At 39.8% G+C, this 21,949-nt stretch overlaps 1 protein-coding gene across 3 annotated transcripts in view; it reads right to left on the reverse strand.

Moving 5' to 3' along the window:
• The window catches only part of HPSE2 (heparanase 2 (inactive)), a 780,051-nt gene that overhangs the window by 160,856 nt on the left and 597,246 nt on the right, over nt 1-21,949 (reverse strand). For all 3 annotated transcript variants that reach the window (XM_003825451.3, XM_003825450.3, XM_055093275.2), the window contains one exon: nt 3,928-4,034. In XM_003825451.3, the coding sequence (XP_003825499.1) occupies nt 3,928-4,034 (107 nt within the window). The remainder of the gene's footprint in view (nt 1-3,927; nt 4,035-21,949) is intronic.

Here is a 21,949-nt window from a genome sequence, read left to right on the forward strand (position 1 = left end):
ACAAAACAAAAAGCAAAGCAAAACACAAAAGTTTTAAATCAAAAGGGAAATCTGACTGTAATATAGTAGAATCATTTTTGTTGTTGTTCTTCAAATTGGAACATTGTGACCCAGGGAATTGAAATTACTTTTGGAACATGACATGGCTAAGCAAGCTACTTGCCTTCATAATTTTTATTAATTTGGTAATCCTATAAAATCAAGATAACAGGTTTAGCTTTTCCTTTAGCCACTGAGACATACTATGAAATACCTGGTCAAAGGCTGTCCTGTGGTAGAACTATAACATGAATTGTGGGCTAACGCCTCCTAAGTAGTGTTCTTTCTATATTGAAATGGCACAAATACAATAGGCTCTATATCTAACAGGTATTTTAAAAGCAAATTGTCTTATTCAACTTTCCATCCCTATGCTTGTCAAATGAAGGAAGAAACAAAACAATGAAGAAACACATAATCACATATGTGAGTCCCTCCATCTAGCAGCATCTTCATGTCAATACAGGGCTCTATCTTGGTGTTTTTATATGTGAAAAGATCCCACTTGTTTACTCATTCATTATTTATGCAATAACATTAGTCAATGCTAAATGCTAGGCATTGTTTTCAGAATTGAGAAGATATTAAAAAACGCTTGTGTGACCATGTAAATGCCTGTGTATACACATTTAAAAGAATCATATCAAATTTCTACTTTTGACCTCTACAGAGCTTAGCTTAGTGACCTGCATAGAGTATATACTCAACAAATAAATATCAATTCATAAACCTGATGTTTTTACTAGTGTATAGGAAGATATTTAAGAAATTAAGAATATGCATTCTCCCTGCAAACCTACATCCCTATATGCACATGCAAGATCTGGAGCATTCAAAAATGGCTAGAACCAGAACTACTGCTTTCCCATGGCTTTAGGAATAGAATGGTTAATATGAAAGTTATCTTCATCTTCCTCCTATAATAACAAGACCCCTCAGAGAGGGAAAGCAATGGTCTTCCCATTCTATGCTTAGCTACAGACAGTTGATAAAATGACTGGTATATCTAACCAAAGATGCTACCCTGCCGTTATTTTCCACTCCACTAAAGGTGAATATCTACTATGTACCAGACACTATTAGGTGCTTGAGACACAGCAGCATACCAAGAGTATTTGTGGTCCACCAAAGAATCTCAAAGCGCTAGCTGGGAAACTCTACTTTTGAACACTCGGTAGCAGAGAATCCCAATTTATGCATACGTGCACGTATATGTCCCGGTGAACTCAGAGTTATGTGATATATAAACATTTCAAAAAGGCTGGAAAAATGCCTTCTTTTCAATTTCTTGATAGCCTCCTACAGCTTCCTAGAATGCTTTACTGCTCCCCTACTCCTCCACCCCCGACAGGAAGCAATTTATGCCCCTTGGAGAACTGGACTCAAAGGGCACATTGCTGGGTGCTGTCAGTGGAGTTGAGACCAAATGGGTGACAAAGAGGTAAGAGAGATCGGGAGCAGAATAAACTAGTTTTCATCAGATCTGTGTCAACTAAGCATTGGATATCTGAATTACAGCCGGAATATAAACAACTATGTTGATCTGTGTTCTACAAAGTGACTGTAGGGATCTATGGCTATTTGGCTGATGCTCATGAAAAGGCAGTTCTCTTTTCCAACTTCCTCCATGAAGGTCTGCAGTATTTCTCATTTCATATCATTCCCTAAAGGGAAGAATGCTCACAAAACCACTCAGTACAACTGAGCTGCTTGCTGGGCCCTGCAGCAGCGTCCTATAGTGAGTGCTGAGCAAATGCCATTCCTCTGATTCCAAGGGGGTCCCTGCAGCATTGACACCCTGGCTTCTCACTCTTTCAACAGGTCTCATATCAAGCCAGTGGAGGGTGGGAGTGTACTTTTGTGGGGTTTTTTTTGGAGGGCATGGGGGAGGGACGGAGTCTTGCTCTGTTGCCCAGGCTGGAATGCAGTCTCAGCTCACTGCAACCTCTGCTACCCAGATTCAAGCAATTCTCCCGCCTCAGCCTCCCAAGTAGCTGGGACTACAGGCGCATGCCACCATGCCCGGCTAAGTTTTGTATGTTTAGTAAAGATGGGGTTTCACCATGTTGGCCAGGCTGGTCTCAAACTCCTGACCTCAAGTGATCTGTCCACTTTGGCCTCCCAAAGTGCTGGGATTACAGGCGTGAGCCACGATGCCTGGCTGGGAGTGTACTTTTGAAAGAAGATTCTTAACCACATTATATCAAAGGTGACTCACTCCACTTCATGCATTTGAACCATGCTTGCTGACATTGTTTGTGCTACATAACGTTAGATGCTGAGGACACAGAAATGGAAGACCCAAGGTATCACTATGAATTACACTGAATCATTTTCTTCATCTGCGTTTGCCAGAACTCCATCTGCAAAGGCAATCCACTTGACTGGCCTGATTTGTCCTTCATTAATGTATTAAAGAAGCTGCCTCTATGCAGGGGAACGGAAGCTGCATAATTAAGAACAGCTGTTAGTAGCAAAACACATAGCTGAGGGCAAAGCTATGGTTCTTAGGAGGACATTGCTCAGTCAAAAATCCAAGGCCATAGGACTGTATTGGAGCAGGAACAAGTCATTTACTTAGTGATCCTGAGGGGTTTGTCCCTGCCACATGACACTGGCAGGCTAATGAGAGGCCCTTATGCTTCTGGCTTAAGTCATTCTCCAGACCACTGTAGTAGCCTTCAAATTCATTTTCCCATTCCTTCCCAACTCTTGTGACTACCATTGATAAAGTCAAAGTTTTAAAACACAAGTCAGATTCTCCAGATTTTTTTTCTCTCTCTCTGTCTCTCTCCTTCACAATCTTCAGTGGCTTGCTGTGAATATAGAACAAGGCCTCACTTCCTCTACCGGGTTTTTAAGACCTTCTGTAATTTGGTGGTAAACCCTTTCCTGAGTCTCAGTCCTCATTGCATCCTCACAGATAACAAGGCTTTAGTCACATTAGTCATTCTCTGCTCCTCTGTGCCTTTGCTCATAATGTCCCTTGGGCCTAGAAGGCTCTCCTCTGTCATCACCATGACTCCCACCTATAGAAATTAGAGTAATCCTACTATGCTTCACTCAAATGCCACTTCCTCCATGAAGTCCTCCCTGATACTCCCAGTCACAGAAATTCTTCATTCCTTTGCATGTCTGTCATTTTTCTTTTGTAGACAGACCATGTGAGGAAGAAAGGCAGGTGGTCTACCACAGTGGTAAAGAAGCTGTACTCTGGAGCAAACTGCCTGGGTTTGAGTCCAAGCTGTGCCACAAACTAAATGAGTGATCTTGGATAAGTTACTTCACCTCTTTCAGTTTTCTCATCCGTAAATGGGATAATAACAGCATCTATTTCACTAAATTGTTATAAAAGCAGTAGCATCGATTTCATTGGTTGTTAAATTATGAAATATAAATAAAGCACTTCAGACAGTGGTAAGCACCGTATCATTAAAAGTATGATTACTACGGCACTTACCTCCTACAGCTTTACAATGTAGTTATCTCCTATCCCAGTTCCATCAATCATATTTTTTTCTGGAGGGAAAAAACCATGCCTTATTGTTACCTCTCTCCCAAGACTATAGTGAAAATTGGCTTAGAAAATGTATGTGGTTTACACTGTGTTTTGAACTTTAGACATTCAATAAAGCTGTTATTACTATAATTATTACTGTTACTACTATTACTATAATCTTTGCTCTGATGCCTGTGCCTGACATTTTAATATCTAGAGAAGGTGTTGATCATTGTTGAATGGTTTAAGACACACACGAATGAATGAAATGAACTTTCAACGGGAAACATGCCTCAGCCCTAGGATGGGCAGAATAATCAGCAACACCAGAGATTCACTGTCCTTCCCTCCTGAAAGCCCCCGGGTGTGAACTTGCAGGTGTTACTCACAAGAATCCTGCAGCATAGGAATCGGATAGATTGTTTGTGCCTCCAGCTGAGGTGGTCACCACACCTTCAAGCCAAATCTTCTTTCCTGGAGTGTATGTATTAACTACCTGTTTACACAACAAAAGCAGAAGGGGATAACGAGGTTTTAAAAGCTATTCCCACATGAGAAGAAACACACATTCCCTTAAGGAAGTTGATCTGATTTCCTGTTTTCAGGGGGTCATGATTTGTGCTTTTTTATGATGATGCACCCAGTTCAGTGAGTTGGCATTCACAAACCAAAATGCATTAACATTGACACATATCCACTTAAAGAAATTATCATTTTTCCCTAAGTAAACCCAAGTGATAATGTGACAGAACAAGTGCATACTCTAGGATGTAAACTGACTGCAGTACTTTCCACTAAAAAATATAAATCATATTGTGTTTCCATATCAACAAGCATTGAGAAACAATGCTTTTCAGTCTCTCTTATAGCACATCTATGACACACGTACTACCTAAAAGCCATGAATGCAACACAAGCATCAAAAGCCACAAATCACAAGAAGGTAGAGAGAATGCTCGTGGGAGATTTATTTTATAATTACTAGTCCAGGTATACTGTAATCACATTTTGAAAATAACTGCAGTAAGGGTAAAAAGAAAAGTCACTGGCCCACAAATGACACATCCCACACAGGGAATAATTGCATGCCTTCCAAGCAGAAGCAAAACTTCTTGTCGAAAGGTGGCACACTGAAGATTTGAAATGGCCCAGTCTCTGACCCACAAGGTGAAGACTGACCAAACTATTCAGATCAGTGTGCAGATGCTTGGGGCTGCAATCGGCACTTAGGAGTAAGATTGTATACTGGGTAGCCCCTAAAAGCAGAACCTGAGTCAAAGGCTTGTTTATAGGTAGTTCACTCAAGAAATAATACCAAGGAGCAGGAATGAGGGACTGGGGGACTGAAATAGGGAAGAAGGGAAAACTAAGACAAGGATGCATTTTCAAATTGACAACCATTGCTGGCAAAAACTCAGTCTCACAGGGATCTTGGTAAGAGCCTTACAGACTGTGTCTCAGAACTGACCCCCAAGGGGATACAAGGGAAAGCATGAGTAGCCTTGTGACCATTAACCCCTTGCCCCTCTATCCCTATTTCATGTGCAGGCCTGAGTGCTGAGCAGATTCTCTGAGTGTTCCTCATCTCTGCCTCAGAGAAGGAAATAAGAAGTGAGGTACTACGTAGTACACTGACACCTAGCTGGCTGCAGCCTGCATGCTGGCTCAGCCCTGATCTCTACAATGATGGCTAGAGTAGGAGGTGGGACTGGGAGGATGTCAGCTATGCACTAATGAGGCTGGATAAAGAAAATAGTGTATTTAGGTCCTATGGCCCCCCAGCCACTCTCCTAGACATACACACCAAAGAAATTCTTCTTCAGGTCTCTAAAGAGGTAAGAATGAGAATTCTTTCTATGTCACTGTAGCAGATGTCCACTGCTAGAAGAATGGAAAAATAAAATGTGGATATATACTATACAATATTATGCAGCAGTTAAAACAATAAAGTCAATGTAAATCCAACATCATGAATAGTCTTTAAAGGTTTAGTGGTAAATTAAAAAAAAACACACTGAGTGAGATTTATGGCACAATATTACTTATAAAATTGCTCATTCACACCTAATAACACTAAATACCCTATAATGACACATGCCTCTTAAGAACATATATCAAACACATAAGGAAAGATTGTATAAGAGAGAGGTGAAAATTAAAACAAAAACAAGACCTTTCATGAACTGATGATAATAGTTTGCTGTTAGTTTAGGAGTATTACGTTAATTTAATTCTCTGCACCTGAGGGCCTTCAAAAAGAAAACATATATGTGCCAAACCCATGGGTACATAGACATCAACAATCAATCATATTCCTCTTTTCATTTCTAGTGAGGTACAGCTCCCTGCCCTCTCTCCCCACATTTGCTAGAGAATTTGCATTATTTGGAACATATTTTGGGTTGGCAAAGTTACTGACCCTTTTCAGAAACAAAGTTGTAAGAAAATTACACAAATTTGAGATTAAAGTGAGTATTATGATCATAAATGGAAGAAAAATCCTGAGAATTAACGGTGGTGGTCAATAGCATGTTGGTAAAGATTAAGTAAAAATTCACTTTTATACACAAAAAAAGAAGAGTCGTTTGAAGATACCACTAGGTAGTCCTCTCACCCCTTTCAATACTGTTCATGCCCAACTCAAGGGAAGCAGGGAATTGTAGGAACAAGAAAGTAAGAAAAATGCCTTAAATAATCAAAAGACACATCCATATGGCCAGATTAAAGGACTACATCTATGATTTCCCTTAAAATATAGTGCTAAAAAAATCTGTGTACATGATAAACTATGCACTTCCTTTATAAGTAACCAGAGCAGAGTAATATATTTGTGTTTTTCTTTTTTTTTTGTCTTTGGCTTGCAGGATATTTAATGTTTAATTTTGTGCTCAAAGATAGATTTAAAGGCAGTTAGAGAAAGGAGCTTTGGTTAAACAAAACAAAAAGGTGAATACTTTAACATAAATGAACCTTGAAAACATTAAGCTAAGTGAAAGAAGCCAGACACAGAAGGCCGCATATGATATGGTTCTATTTATATGAAATGTTCGGAATAGGCAAATTCATAGAGACAATAAGTAGACTAATGGTTTCCTAGGGTTGAAGAAGAAGAGGAAGTTTAAGATGGGAGGGGGAAAGGAGAGTGATTGCTAATCAGTATGAGGTTTCTTTTGGAGGAGATGAACATGTTCTAAAATTAGATTGTGGAGATGATTTCAAAATTCTGTGACTATATTAAAAACCACTGAATTTCATACTTTCAAAGGGTGAATTTTATGCTATGTGAATTATATCTCAGTAAATAAATACATGTAAAAGAACACATTAACAAAAGGAGAGGTATGGTCTAAGTAGGCAAATAACCATAATGTAGAAACAAGAATGTACCCTGGAAATTCTGGGTTATGCTACATGCTAGTTGTGACACTTGTAGCAGTTATTATCTTGGACTTCAATATCTTCATCCACATTTAAAGTCATGAATTTGTAGTAGATGAACTCTAATTTCCTTTTAAATATAAATGTTAAAATGTGTTAGTATTTTATAATGCTAATGTAGATTTCCTTGGTTATCACCCAAAGGTCTAGAGTATCTTTGATTCTGAAATTTAAAACAACAAGTATGGGAAATGAAAAAAAAAGTCAAACACAGCTCAGAGTTGGTCATCTCAGAAACAAAGATCTGGGCTGGAGGAAAACGCTGAGAAAGGTAGAAAAATCCACAGGAGTAAATGAAATTGCCTAGGGAGAATATATAAACATGAGGCTAGAAAGGGCTAAGGATTTCCCATCTAAAAACATTAATGCATTATCAAGGGCATTAACTAATTCATTCAACAAATATTTATTGAGCACCTACTATATGCCAAGCAGAGTTCTAGTGGTGGGTCTATAGCAATGAAGCATAACAAGTCTTTGTTCTTGTTGTCTTACATTTTAGTCAAGGGAAGGAGAATAATAATAAACAAGTAAACAAATAAAAGAAATTTAGATAATAATAAGTGATGGAAGAAAACAAAACAGAGTAGCACGGTAGAGAGCAATTTGACAGGAGGGTAAGGTCAGTACTTTAGATAGCGGTCAGAGGGGGCTCATGTGGAAGGTGGTATCTGAACTGAGAACTGAGTGAAGGAGCCAGCCTCTTAATGGATCTAGAAGAACAGCACAGAAAAAGGACCTCAGGTGGAAATAGGTCTGCTGTTTTTAGAACCAAAAGAAGACTATCTGGAGTGTAGAAAGTAAGGGAGTGAAATATTTAAAAATGAGGTCAGAGAAGAAAGGAGTATTTTTATTCTGAGTGTGATGGAAAGCTATTGGAGGGATTTAACCAAGAAAGTGATCTGATCTGACTTATGTAAAGATCCCTGCAGCTGCTATGAGATCATATATATATAATGAAACTGTATCATGATACAGTTATTTGTATATCATTTTAATTGTAAAATGATAAAAACTGTAAAATGATATACAAATTAAAGTTTTATTATTTTATAACCACTTCGAGCTTCAATTTCCTCACATGTAAGCTGGAATAATACCTGATAGGATTGTGTTAAGGATCTTTCCTTGTCAAAGGCCAAAGACACATACACTAGGCCAATCACAGGAAGATCCTGAGAGTTAGTGAAAAGGAGCACAGAACTAGCAGATAAACATTTATGTGGGTCCTTCTACGGTGATGCATGAATTCAGAGGAACTAGTGCCAATTATTCTTATGGTTTGGTGGTAGGATTCTGAACTACCATTTTCGATCCAAGTAAGAAATTCAGGAAATTTCCTAGAAACCTTGAACCATTAGCTCTTTGAAGGCAGGGAATACTTTTATTCACTTTTGTATTTACTTCCTATCAGAATGCCTGGCACAGAGTAAGTGCTTCACAGGAGACTGTGTGTAACACAAAGAAGTTAATGCAGTTCCATACCTGCCCTTGCACAAGCTTACAGTAAACTGCTACTCCTTAAGGAAGTCATGTGACCTGATAAAGGGCGACTAAAACCTGATCAAAGAATTGGAAGCAATATGCTGACTGCAAAAACAACCTTAGAGATCAGGAAAAACATATAATGAAAACCTATCACAACATGAAAGATCTAGAGAAGAGCAACATGCTTATTTGCCAAATCTCAGGATATCAGGCCTGGGGTTTTCTCCTTGATCTGAGAAGGAAAAGGAAAATTGTGCTTTGCTTAGCAGGTAATTTATGTATGGACTCCAATAACCTCAGAAGTGTTAAAGGTCAATTACCATACAAGGTGATTTGGATACCAGAAGGATTTTATGTGTTATCAAGCTCGTTATAATATTCTGATATGAAGAAAAGAAACAATCATGTATTTCCACATTTATCACTTGAGGATGTTTGCTGTAAGTACAATAAGTCTTCACTTAAAGTCATCAATAGGTCCTTGGAAACGGCAACTTTAAGCAAAAGAACGTATAATATAACCAATGTTGCTATAGGCTAAATGATACTAATAAGAATTAAGTTCCTATGACATATTTCTGGTCACAAAAACATCACCGAATTTCTAAATAAAGACCCCAAAACTTTTCATACTAATCACTGAAATAAGTGTGATCTATATACACATTTAAAACACATGAATAGGCCGGGCGTGGTGGCTCACACCTGTAATCCCAGCACTTTGGGAGGCCGAGGTGGGCGGATCTCAAGGTCAAGAGATAGAGACCAGCCTGGCTAACACGGTGAAACCCCGTTTCTACTAAAAATACAAAAACAAAATTAGCTGGGTGTGGTGGCGGGTGCCTGTAGTTCCAGCTACTTGGGAGCCTGAGGCGGAAGAACTGCGTGAACCTGGGAGGAGGAGCTTGCAGTGAGCTGAGATCGCACCACTACACTCCAGCCTGGGCGACAGAGTGAGACTCCGTCTCAAAAAAAAAAAAAAAAGAAAAAAGAAAAAAGATGAATAAAAACAAGTAAGAAAATTACTTACCCAATTTTTGGTGAATCAGTGAGTGGTGGTAGTCATGGAGGTGGGGGTTAAATCAAGGAATTTGTTTGCAAAGCAAAAAGGAGCACCTCCTACCACCGGGAAATTCAAAAACAATCACAAATATGACAGACTTGCTGTGTGCTTTAGTGCCACATCGTTTATCGTACATTTGTATAATTATTGTAGACTTTACAAATTTTTATTTTACAATAATTTTTATTCATTCATTCATTCATTTATTTTCCAACCCACTTATACCAGTTCAGGGTTGAGAGTAGCCAGAGCCTATCTCAGAGGCTCAGAGTGCAAGGTGAGAACCAGCCATGGACAGGTTACCATTCCATTGCAGGGCCATTCATACCCATGCCCATACTCACTTGGACAGGGACCATTTAGACACCCAAGAAACCTAATGCAATCTACATATTTGCAGGAGTATCCGGAGAAAACCCAAACAGACAGTGGCCCCAGCTGGGAATTGATTTTTTTTCCATCAATATTATAATAAAATGATGTTAAATGAAATGAAATTATTCAAGAATCTACTGTACTTAGTTGGATGGTGGCATGCCCAACTCAGAGGGGTGATTTGTATGAGATATTATTTTTCTTTTTTTTTTTCTCAAGACGGAGTCTCGCTCTGTTGCCCAGGCTGGAGTGCACTGGTGCAATCTCGGCTCACTTGCAAGCTCCCCCTCCTGGGTTCACGCCATTCTCCTGCTTCAGCCTCCTGAGTAGCTGAGACTACAGGTGCCCACCACCACGCCCAGCTAATTTTTTGTATTTTTAGTAGAGATGGGGTTTCACCGTGTTAGCCAGGACGGTCTCAATCTCCTGACCTCATGATCCACCCACCTCAGCCTCTCAAAGTGCTGGGATTACAGGCATGAGCCACCGCACCCGGCTGAGATGATTATTTTTCAAAAGGAGTTCAAACTCTAGCTCCTTTAAGTGAGGACTTGATTCCAGAAAACGGTTGGATTTATAAAATACTGTGTCTACAAGACCCTTCAAGGACATAGACTCTGTGTAAATAAAAGTTACGCCTGTAGCCCTACTACTTGGGAGGCTGAGGTAGGAGGATCACTTGAGGCCAGGAGTTTGAGACCAGCCTGGGCAACACAGCTAAATTCCTTGTCTCAAAAAAGAAAAACAAAAAATTAGCCAATCATGGTGGCTTGTGCCTGTAGTCCCAGCTACTCAAGAGGCTGAGGCAGGAGGCAGTGAGTTATGTTCACACTACTGCACTCCAGCCTGCATGAGAGTCTCTTAAAAAATAAAAAATAAAAAAGTTAATCAGAATTCTCTTCTGACTTGCAGGGAGATTTGAAAGGAAACAATCTAAAATTGAGGGGCAGTTAGGGGCATGGACTCTGGAGATGGATTGCCTGCATTTGAATTCTGGTTCTATTATTTACTTACTGCATGACTTTGAATGAGTTATATTACCTGTCTGTGTTTCAATTTTCTCAGCTGTAAAATCAGAATCGTATCTACCTTAGAGGATTTTATGATATTTAAATTATATAATATTTATAAAGCAGTTGAAGTAGTGTCTGGCATATAGTAAGCACTTAGAGGTGTAAACCAAAATATTACCTAGACCACTCTTCTTGTCCAAGGCACATGAGCTCGTGTTTGAATGAATAACATCAGAGTTGGTTGTTTTTCCTTCAGACGTAGGACTTGTGGTGATAGGTAATAGCCCAGATGCATGCTAAGCAGCAGGAAAGGCCAGTTTAGAATTTAAAATGCACATGGATAACTCACACAAACATAATTATCATTCAGAGTAGTTCATTCATCCATTCTCAGCACAGGGGTAATTCCTGTCAAGCCACATGAACAAAAAACACACAGTGAGGAACAACTTTGATACAAAAACTAAACCAGTTATATGAAATGTTTTTTGGGGAAATATTTCTAGAAATTATTAATGTTAAAGGTTCTAGGAGTAGTCAGTACAAACCAACAAATATTTTCTGAGTATTTACTGTTTGGGGCACCGTGGGAGGCTTATGAACTCTGTATCTTCCATGAGCAGAGAAGAGCATGATGGTGACATGTAGTGGAGGTACAGACACTGAAGCTGGGTGCTGGTTGGGTCCAGGAAGGAAATCAGCATGGGCAGAAGAGGAGAGAAAAAAATTAGGAGAAACAGATGGAACCAGCTGCAAAATTCCCTTAGAAAGTAAAACTCTAAGAAACTGAGGGCTATAGTTCAACACTGTGGTTTTTTGTAGTAAACATGATTCTCCCTGTGCTAGAAGAGAGAAACTTGGAGTACTTTGGAAAGAAAAAGGGTACAGTTCCTGGTGAGAAATGATGTGCCAGTGAAGGTTATTTTAAGGGATACACTGTCTGGGGAGTAAGACGTACAAATGCTGAAATTACTTAAGTGAAGGTAAAGGGAGCTGAGTGGTTGGCTGCCTTTCAGCTGTTCTTCTGTTCCCAAATAGACTTCAATCCTTGGGTGCATGTGGTCAAGGGGGCTTTCAGGTACCCTGAAAATTGCTCAGTAAAGGGCCAGTGGCTGCTCTGAATCCTTGGGCCTGCTAGAGGCAGAGTTGTCTAAAGGGAAACCCTTCTAGCTCCATTCCTTCATATTTCAGGGCTGGGGACTATGAGTACTGTTTCATGTGGACATGCTGAGGGAGGAATAGGGAGACAGAAAGAGAGGGGAGACTAGAGAAAACAGCCTGGATTTTTTAGTTTATTTTCCCTACCACTTTGAATTAAAAAAAGAAAAAAGAAAAAAAAAACAGTAAAAATAAGAAAATAGCAATTTATGTAGCACATTTTCAAATTTGGGCTTCCTTTTCCTGTGTTTCCTTGATATCCTGCCTCTAAAACTGTGATCTAAGTCCTTTAAAAAGACTCTTGAGAGCCTGGCTTCAGCCACTGGCTGTGTAAGAAGTGGTAGCCTTGTAGCAGCAGACATGTTGTTTATGGTTATCCAAACCCAACACCTTCCTTAATGAGAAAGGAAGCAATAAAACAGGAATAGCGGACAGGCCAGCTGGGCTAATCAGCCCTGGCAGGAGGCCCACCCTCCAAATGAAGCTGGAGCTCATTAATTCTAGCATCTCATCTAGTTGGAAATCAACCTTCCCCAGAATTTCACGAAGAACAGTAGCTCTTTAAGTAACCCAAACTGGTCCTCTACAGAGTTGGTTACAAAGAGCTGAATAGCTACAGGAAGCTTCTTAAACCTTACCTACACACAGAGCTCTTCTTAGGGACATCCTTGCCTCTTGTCAGTCTTTGTTCCTTATTGTATTTATAAGTGGTCAAGGCGAGAGCTCTGTGCCCTTCCCATGTTTCTTTCCATCCTTCTTTTGTGTTTTTTGACTCTCCACTTACTTGCTACATTAGAGCAGAGGATATTGACTCTGTCCTCTTCTTCCTCACTGCCCCTCCCTGAGTTCTGGATCTTGTCATTTGTTCCTTGGTCTTACTGCCTCTAATCTTTTCCTCTTCTAGTCCATCCTTCACACTGCTGCTATTTGTTAACTTGACAAATCCCTCTTCAGCTTAAGAACCTTCAGTGGTTCCCTACTGCCAGCAGTGGTACTCAATTATTTGTGCTCAGAGAGGTCTGTTTGATCAGCTGGGAGATGTGCTGCAAGCAACTTGTTTCAGATACTATTGAAAACAGTGATTTGGGAATAATTTAGTTCAAAATAAAAAGAGTGGATTCAAAGTTGTCATAACAATATTTCGCCAAAATTCTGAAATGTTTCCTTAACTGGGGAAAAAAAGCTAAGGAGCTAGTAATTGCATATAACCCATAGTCTATTTTATCTATTTGTCCATGGGAGTATTTTAGACACGATAAAATAAAGTTGAGAACCACCGAACCACAGGATAAGATGCTAACTGCTTTATTTAACTTGTTATCTTAGACTTTCACAACCATCCCTTAGCTACCTCTTCCCCCATTGCTCCCCTGTGGGAGGAAGACCTATGGTTCACTACAAAGAAAGGACTCCTACTTTTCAACTACACGAAGCAATCATGTTTTTTTTGTTTTGTTTTTTGTTTTTGAGACAGAGTCTCGCTCTGTCACCCAGGCTGGGGTGCAGTGGCGCCATCTTGGCTCACTGCAAGCTCCGCCTCCCAGGTTCACGCCATTCTCCTGCCTCCGCCTCCCCAGTAGCTGGGACTACAGGCGCCCGCCACCACGCCCAACTAGTTTTTTGTATTTTTAGTAGAGACGGTGTTTCACCATGTTAGCCAAGATGGTCTCGATCTCCTGACCTCATGATCCGCCCGCCTTGGCCTCCCAAAGTGCTGGGATTACAGGCGTGAGCCACCACGCCCGGCCATAATAGTTTTTTACCGATTACCTTTCCCGTGCTCACTTCTCATCTGCATTGTTTTGATTTTTTTTTTTCAAGCCTATTTCAAATGTTATTTCCTCTGTGAAACTTTCCTCAAACCTTCAGAAAGTTAATTCTTTTCTCCTCTGGGTTCCAAAGTTCTTTGGACCTACCTCTGACCTTGACCTTATTATACTGAATTGTAATTTTCTATTTTTTTTCCTTTTTGCATGCCCTATAGAATGCTTGACAATTACTTTGCTTATAAAATATTTATAAATAAATGAGAGAGATAATATTTTACTGATGAGAAAGCTAAGTTTCAGAGAAGATAACTAATAATCTCAGTATCACAAGGGCAAAAACCAAATCCTCACAGTTCCAGTTTAGGGCTCTGTTCACTTTCTAATTCAATTTCCTGTTTGAGGAGACCCACAACTTCTGGTTGGCTAAACTGCCTCCATATTTAACATGTCCTTCTTAGGTTAGACAAGCTGGGCTATTCTGAGCTCAGTCATTCCAGTATCTCATCACATTCCTCTTGATGCATTTCTTCTGTCTAATGTACTTCCTGTCAGTTTCATTAATCTTTTTCTGTATAATTTCTTTTTATCATTGTGTTCTGGAGTGCCATCTTTGCCCATTTTCTTTTGGTATCAGATCAATTTTTCATTTGCGGCTTCTGTTTCTGTGACATTTTTAGGATTTAAAATTCCATTCTCTGCACTTGTTATCTCAAACCACAGAAAAGCAGTTGAATGTAATTGCAACAAAACATAAATTTAAAATAAGGACATACACAAAAAAGATAAAGTCACTGGGGAGGCAAGGACATTATGATCATATGCAAGAAAATGGGAAAGAAAAGTTTCACAGAGCCCAAAGCAATGACTACGTTCAAGGATAAGTGCTAGTGAGAGAGAGATTGGAAAGTAGCCACTTGCACATAAATTACTCTTCGTCTCTTTCCCAGTCCTTTTCTGTGACTAACCAACCCCTACCTACTTACAAGTCATAGGTTCCAGCAGCCTCACTGGTAATTTTACTCTTGCTTAGGACAAACCCTATAATCCTCCCACTTACATGCTGAAACACTGGATGGTCATCCTAAGTTGCCCCTTCCTCCTGAAGAAGCTTTTTGCCCCAAACAGCAATTTGCTCCCAGGGCCATTCCTCCAAATGTCCATGGGTAGCACATACCTTCTTCACATTGTCATTGCCTTGCATATAACAGGACCTTACTAAACACTGACCAAGAACCTGTGCATATGAAACATATGAATGGAATCCAGTAGATCAATGCAAATAACCCTCTAAAAAGTCTTGTCGTCTTCCACTATCACTTGCCTAATATCATGATACTCAACTTCATTCATTCATTCAACCCTTACTTCATTCATCCATTCAGTTCATTCAACCCTCACTTCCAGGACACCCACCCTAGATTATTAATTGACTGTGGGGTCAAATTGATGTTCTTTCACCAAGAACATTCATTCAGTATTCTCCTTTGAAAGCCTTCCTAATCCTGGGTGGTTAGGAATATAAATATTACATGGGTTATAAAATAAATAGTTGGTAAGTGTGGGCAATACTGAATAGTGTAATGGATAAGAGTGCTGGTTCTAGAGTCAGATGAGCCTCAGTTTGAACTCCAATTTTACTACTTAAAAAGCTCTGTTGGCTTGAGCAAATCACTGGTTTATTTAATAGATTAATAATATATATTGCACTCAATAAATGGCATTTATAACCCAAAAGGTAATATAATTATTATATTTCTGTAAGTTAATGATGCATTTTTCACAATTCAATGCTTTTGAAATCAGGACATTATTCAAAATCAATATCAAATGAAACTTGCCTGCTGTTTACCCTCTCCCTTTCCAGTTGTTATTAAATTAATGGTGAATTCTCTAATATTTGTTCTAAGATTCAAGGAAATATTTGTATGTAAGAATCAAGGAAATTAAGGTTCATGGAATGACAATGACTAAAACTTTGGTGTTCTTTGGTGGTAAACATATCTTTCAGGTTAGACTCCCCAACTATAATATTTTTCATGTCTTGTATATGAAGGCCAAGAGTCAAAGTTTCCCTTAGGTCATATTCTCCCATTTGCAGATGCACAGCCAAGTGGGGTCACAGAGGCTAATTTACCGAGAAGTTCATGGAGCTTAAATTTCCAGCTCCCTGCTTTCACAGGCATCTAACAATATCCTAAGAAGGGCTCTGCTAATGTGTTCATATCATCAAATATTTACATAATTTGCAGATTTCCTTGTTTTATTTTCCTTATAAAGGTCCCCATTGTATAAATGTCAGGCCCCATAAAACTCAGAACACTCATTGATGTTATCCCGAGGTATTAATGTGGTACAGTTTGTATTTGGGGTCCTGTGCCTTCTGAGTACGGGTGACCCTTAAACGACATGGGTTTGAACTGTGCAAGTTCACTTATACATTAATTTACGTCAGTAGAAGTTACATTGGGTGCACGTGCCTCTCCTTTCTGCCCTTCTACCTCCCCCACCTCTTCTGCCTCTGCCATTCCTGAGACAGCAAGACCAACGCCTCCTCTTTCTCCTCCTCATCCTACTCAATGTGAAGACAAAGAGGACAAAGACCTTTATGATGATGATCTGCTTCCACTTAATAAATAGTAAATATATTTTCTCTTTCTTATGATTTTATTTTCTTTCTTTTTATTCCCTTTTTATTTTTGGAAACAGGGTCTTGTTTTGTTGCCCAGGCTGGAGTGCAGTGGCAGGATCCCAGCTCACTGCAGCCTCAACCTCCCTGGGTTCAAGCAATCCTCCCACCTCAGCCCCCCAAGTAGCTAGTATCACAGGCATGTGATACCATGCCCAGCTAATGTTTGTTTGTGTGTGTGTGTGTGTGTGTGTGTAGATATGGGGTTTTGACATGTTACCCAGGTTGGTCTCGAACTCCTGGCTCAAATGATTCACCTGCTTTGGACTCCCAAATGCTGAGATTACAGGTGTGAGCTGCCACGCCCAGCCCATGATTTTCTTAATAACATTTTCTTTCTTCTAGCTTACTTTATTATAAAAATATAGCAGATGATACAGGTAACAGACAAAATATGTTTAACAGTTAGGCTTATGTTATGTTATCAGTGAGTCTTCTGTTATGTTATCAGTAAGGCTTCTGGTCAACAGCAGGCTATTAGCAGTTAAGTTTTGGGGGAGTCAAAAGCTGTAAATGAATTTTCGACTATGCAAGGGAGTCAGCGCCTCTAACCCTCATGTTATTCAAGGGCCAACTGTATTTCCTTGGCGTGTGTTTCTCTTCCCCTCCATCAAAACCTGCTCTTGGGAAAGGATCTTCTGTTTGCCTTTAAAGCCTTAGTGTGAATTTAAGCCAGTGTAGTCTACCTCTTCCCAGATTGCTTACATTCTTCATCATCATCCTAATGTAGAATGAAAGATTGTTCACTCAAATGAAATGTCTGAAACAAACAGACTGAAATATTATTTGGGGCCACAAAAAGACTTTTCCATCACTCCTAAACAGATACACTGAAGATACTTTCCTACTATGTCTATACGTAGGCATAGCTCATAGGGCTGTCTAAACTGATTTCCATCTATTCAACACTACCACAAAGTTAGCAGCAGATAAGTTTCTTCTGCAGTGTGAACAGCAGAGACAGCACATATAAATGTGAATGAGATAAGACATTACTTCTTTTATACTTCAGGTGCTTTATTCTGCTCATTCACCTGCCCCTCGCTTTGTGCATCCTTCCCTCCAACATGTATTGAGCACCTGCTATGTGATAGGCACTGGGACATTGAAATAAGCAGTCAATATTGCCGAATGAATGAGGGAATTAATGAATTAATCAAACAAATACTGATTTTTGTGGTGATACTACTGTTCTTACCCTAGTAATGTGTTTTCATTTTCCAGTTTTCTCCATTAGAGAAGACTAATATTATCATTGTCCTCATGTTTCCTTTAATTGTGCCTCGAGTTATTCTATGGTGCTCAAGAAGAAGTGGGTTTTTGTTTGTTTGTTTTGCTCTTTTCTTCTTATTTACTAAGAGGATCAAATAAGCAGGTAAACTGGAAAGCTGGTTAAAAGCAAGAATTTCTTTTAAAATCTATTAATTACTTCAAAGAAATTACATGTCCTTCTTCCTTACTTCCATGGTCCTGCAACTACAATATATTGGAAGAAGTGGCATAATGTCACTGCATTTATTGAGACTTCAAAAGAGTTGATCTTTATTAAATATAAACAGTCATAAGCAAGGATAACAAATGAATAATCATGCTCATATGATGAACCATACAAACCATTCCTTTATCCATACATGTCTACCACGAGTGGTTCTCTGATCATACCCTAAGAAGAACTGTATAAATTAGAGAGTCTAACTTTTAGGTGTTAGCCTCAATGTCACTTTCTCTGAGAGGACTTCCCTGATTTCCTTTCCCTCACAAACTAAGGTGGGTACTTCCCACCGTGGACTCCTAGAGCACCCTGTAATAGGAATCATAACATCTTATTACTGTTGCTTGCTTAATTATCAGTTTTCCCCACTGGACCATAAGGTCTATGAAGACAAGCATCACGTCAGTCTTGCTCACCATTTTATTCTCAGGGACCTGGAAAATTCTAAGAATGTTACAAGTAGTCAATAAATGAAGGAAGGAAGGGAAGAAAGAAGGAAATGAAGGCAAATAGAATGACTACTATAAAGAAGATAGTAAGAAATGCTGTGAGGTATGGAGAAAAGAGAACTGTTACATACTGTTGGTGGGAATGTAAATTAGGACATCCATTATGGAAAACAGTATGGAAGTTCCTCAAAAAGCTAGAAATATAACTACTGTATGATCCAGTAATCCCAGTACAGGGTATGTATCCACAAGAAAATAAGTATGCCAAAGAGATACCTGCACTCTCATGCTCACTGCAGTACTATTCACAATAGTCAAGTTATGAAATCAACCTGTCTCCATCAACAGATGAACGGAGCCAGGTGTGGTGGCTTAGGTATGTAATCCCTGCACTTTGGGTGGCTGGGGCAGGAGAGTCACTTGAGACCAGAAGTTTGAGCCCACCCTGGTCAACACAGCAAGACCTTGTCTCTACAAAAAAATTAAAAAATTAGCCAGGTGTGGTAGCGTGGGCTTGTAGTTTCAGCTACTTGGGAGGCTGAAGCAGGAGGAGCGCTTGAGCCCAGGAATTTAAGGCTGCAGTGAGCTATAATTGCATTACTGCACTCCAGCCTAGGCAAAAGAACAAGACCCCATCTCATGAAAAAAAAAAAAAAGAATGGATAAACTGGCATATATATTTGCGGAATACTATTGAGCCATAAAAAAAGAATGGGATCTTGTCATTTGAGGCAACATGAATGAGCCTGGAGGACATTTGTTTAGGTGAAATAAGTGAGGCATAGAAAGATAAATACCACATATGTTCTTGCTCATATGTGGAAGCTAAGAAATTTGATCGCATAAAAGTAGAGAGTAAAACAGTAGTTACTAAAAGCTAGGAAGGGTGGGGAGTGGAGATAGAGGCTGGTTAACAAATCCAAAATTACAGCCAGATAAAAGGAATACATTCTAGTGTATGATAGCACTGTAGGGTGATTATAATTAACATAATTTATTGTACATTTTCTAATGGCTAGAAGATTTTGAATGTTCCCAACACAAAGAAATGATAAATGTTTGAAGTGATAAATGTGTGAATTATCCTGTTTTTTTTTTTGTGTGTTTTTTTTTTTGAAACAGAGTCTCGCTCTGTTGCCCAGACTGGAGTGCAATGGCGTGGTCTTGGCTCACTGCAACCTCCGCCTCCTGGGTTCAAGTGATTCTCCTGCCTCAGCCACCTGAGTAGCTGGGATTACATGTGCCTGCCACCATGCCCAGCTGATTTTTGTATTTTTAGTAGAGACGGGGTTTCACCATGTTGGCCAGGCTGGTCTCAAACTCCTGACCTCAGGTGATCTGCCTGCCTCAGCCTCCCAAAGTGCTGGGATTATAGGCATGAGCCACTGTGCCCAGCCAAGTTATCCTAGTTTGATCATTACACATTGTATACACGTATTGCAATATCATTCTGTACCCCATAAGTATGTACAATTATTATATGTCAATTAAAAATAATTTTAGGAAAAAGGAAGGAAGAAAGGAAGAAATTTTTCAAATATTGGGGAAGCCAATTGTTGAGTTTAGTTAGTATTCAAAATGCAATAATATGGACAGTACTTTTGGAAACACTTCCTTTATGACTGGGATTTCACCAACTCCTTTCTGTGCTTATTGAATTACTGAAAATAATATCAAAAAGTGTTATTTCCTCTTCTGATTCCTCTAGGAGATGAAGACACAAATCACAGAGTCCAAATGACTTCAGCCAAAGTGGTTCTTCTGGGTTCTTAAGTCATTGTTTTGGAGTCAGCCCAGCTATCCAGACTATACCATCTGCACTGTGTCCTAAACTTTCTCACTTTCCCATCTGACTCTTCCCTGTATTTTTAGATTATCAACTCTTTCCTTTGACTCATCTCCCAATGTACACATGATCATCATCATTCTAATGAAAGGGAAAGAGTGTGTGGATCATCCAAAGGGGTGATTTGTCCACACACTGCTCAAACATGTCTCTATTTGGCTTTCAAATGCATCATGTAGATTTTCATATAACCAGATAATTCACCCACTGCTCAGAAAACTGAGAATTCTTCTCTAAGTGGCAATCCAAATTTGCAAACCACAGCTGTTTTTAGCAATTGAGTCATTGTCTTTCAGGTGCCAAAAATATCACCTATCATATTCCCCAGAGTTCAAAAAAAAGAGGAAAGAGGAGAAAAAGCAAAGAACAAGTTGAGGATAAAGGTAATGTAAAGCTTCTGTAGTCACAGAAATTATTAAAAATAGCTATAATAACTATAACAACAATAATAATAGCAATAAGAACTAGCATTCAATAACAATGAACAAAACAGGGCTTTCTCACATGACTTTCCTAATCTACCTAAGAGGGAGGGAGAATAGTATCCTTAGCATCTTCATTTTACAAACAAAGAGACAACATCAGAGAAATCAAGTAAGTGACTGGCCCAAAGCCACACAGCTATACTTAAGCCAGGCCATCAGACTTCAAATCCTGGGCCCAATACCCTATTCAAACAGCCTTACCAGTGATTTATCAAGCCACTCCCACATGGCGTCATTTTGGTGAAAAATCTGCCCCTTTTCTACCACTGTGGGCCTAATGGGGTCCTTAGGACTTCACTTCTACAAAGAGAGAAGAAACAAAGTACATTTCTAGCTTTGGGGTGAAGGTTCTAGGTATATAGACAGTAAAACCTTACTTGGAAGGCCAGGCACGGTGGCTCACACTTATAATCCCAGCACTTTGGGAGGCCAAGGCGGGTGGATTGCCTGAGCTCAGGAGTTCAAGACAAGCCTGGACAACATGGTGAAAGCCTTGTCTCTGCCAAAAATACAAAAATCAGCCAGTTGTGGTGGCATGAGCCTGTAGTCCCAGCTACCCGGGAAGCTGAGGTGGAAGGATTGCTTGAGCCTGGGAGGCTGAGGTTCAGTGAGCTGAGATCCTGCCACTGCACTCCAACCTGGGTGACAAAGTGAGACCCATCTCAAAAAAAAAAAAAAAAAAAAAAAAAAAGGCTGGGTGCAGTGGCTCACGCCTGTAATCCCAGCACTTTGGGAGGCTGAGGCGGGCAGATGACGAGGTCAGGAGATTAAGACCATCCTGGCTAACATGGTGAAACCCCATCTCTACTAAAAATACAAAAAATCAGCTGGGCTTGGTGGCAGGCGCCTGTAGTCCCAGCTACTCGGGAGGCTGCGGCAGGAGAAAGGTGTGAACCCGGGAGGCGGAGCTTGCAGTGAGCTGAGATTGCGCCACTGCACTCCAATCTGGGTGACAGAACGAGACTCTGTCACAAAAAATTAAAAATTAAAAAAACATAAAACCTAACTTGGCCCATCTCTGAAATGGTTTGAGGAACTTGCAAGAAAGCCATTTGGCTAGTGGGCCCTAGTTTGCACTTTGGACCCTAATTCCCAAGAACCCTCCTCCCCACCCACCAGGGACTTCAGGAACAGTCAAAGCAACATTTC

This window comes from Pan paniscus, chromosome 8 (assembly GCF_029289425.2).
Source record: "Pan paniscus chromosome 8, NHGRI_mPanPan1-v2.0_pri, whole genome shotgun sequence".
NCBI classification, from domain to species: Eukaryota; Metazoa; Chordata; class Mammalia; order Primates; family Hominidae; genus Pan; species Pan paniscus.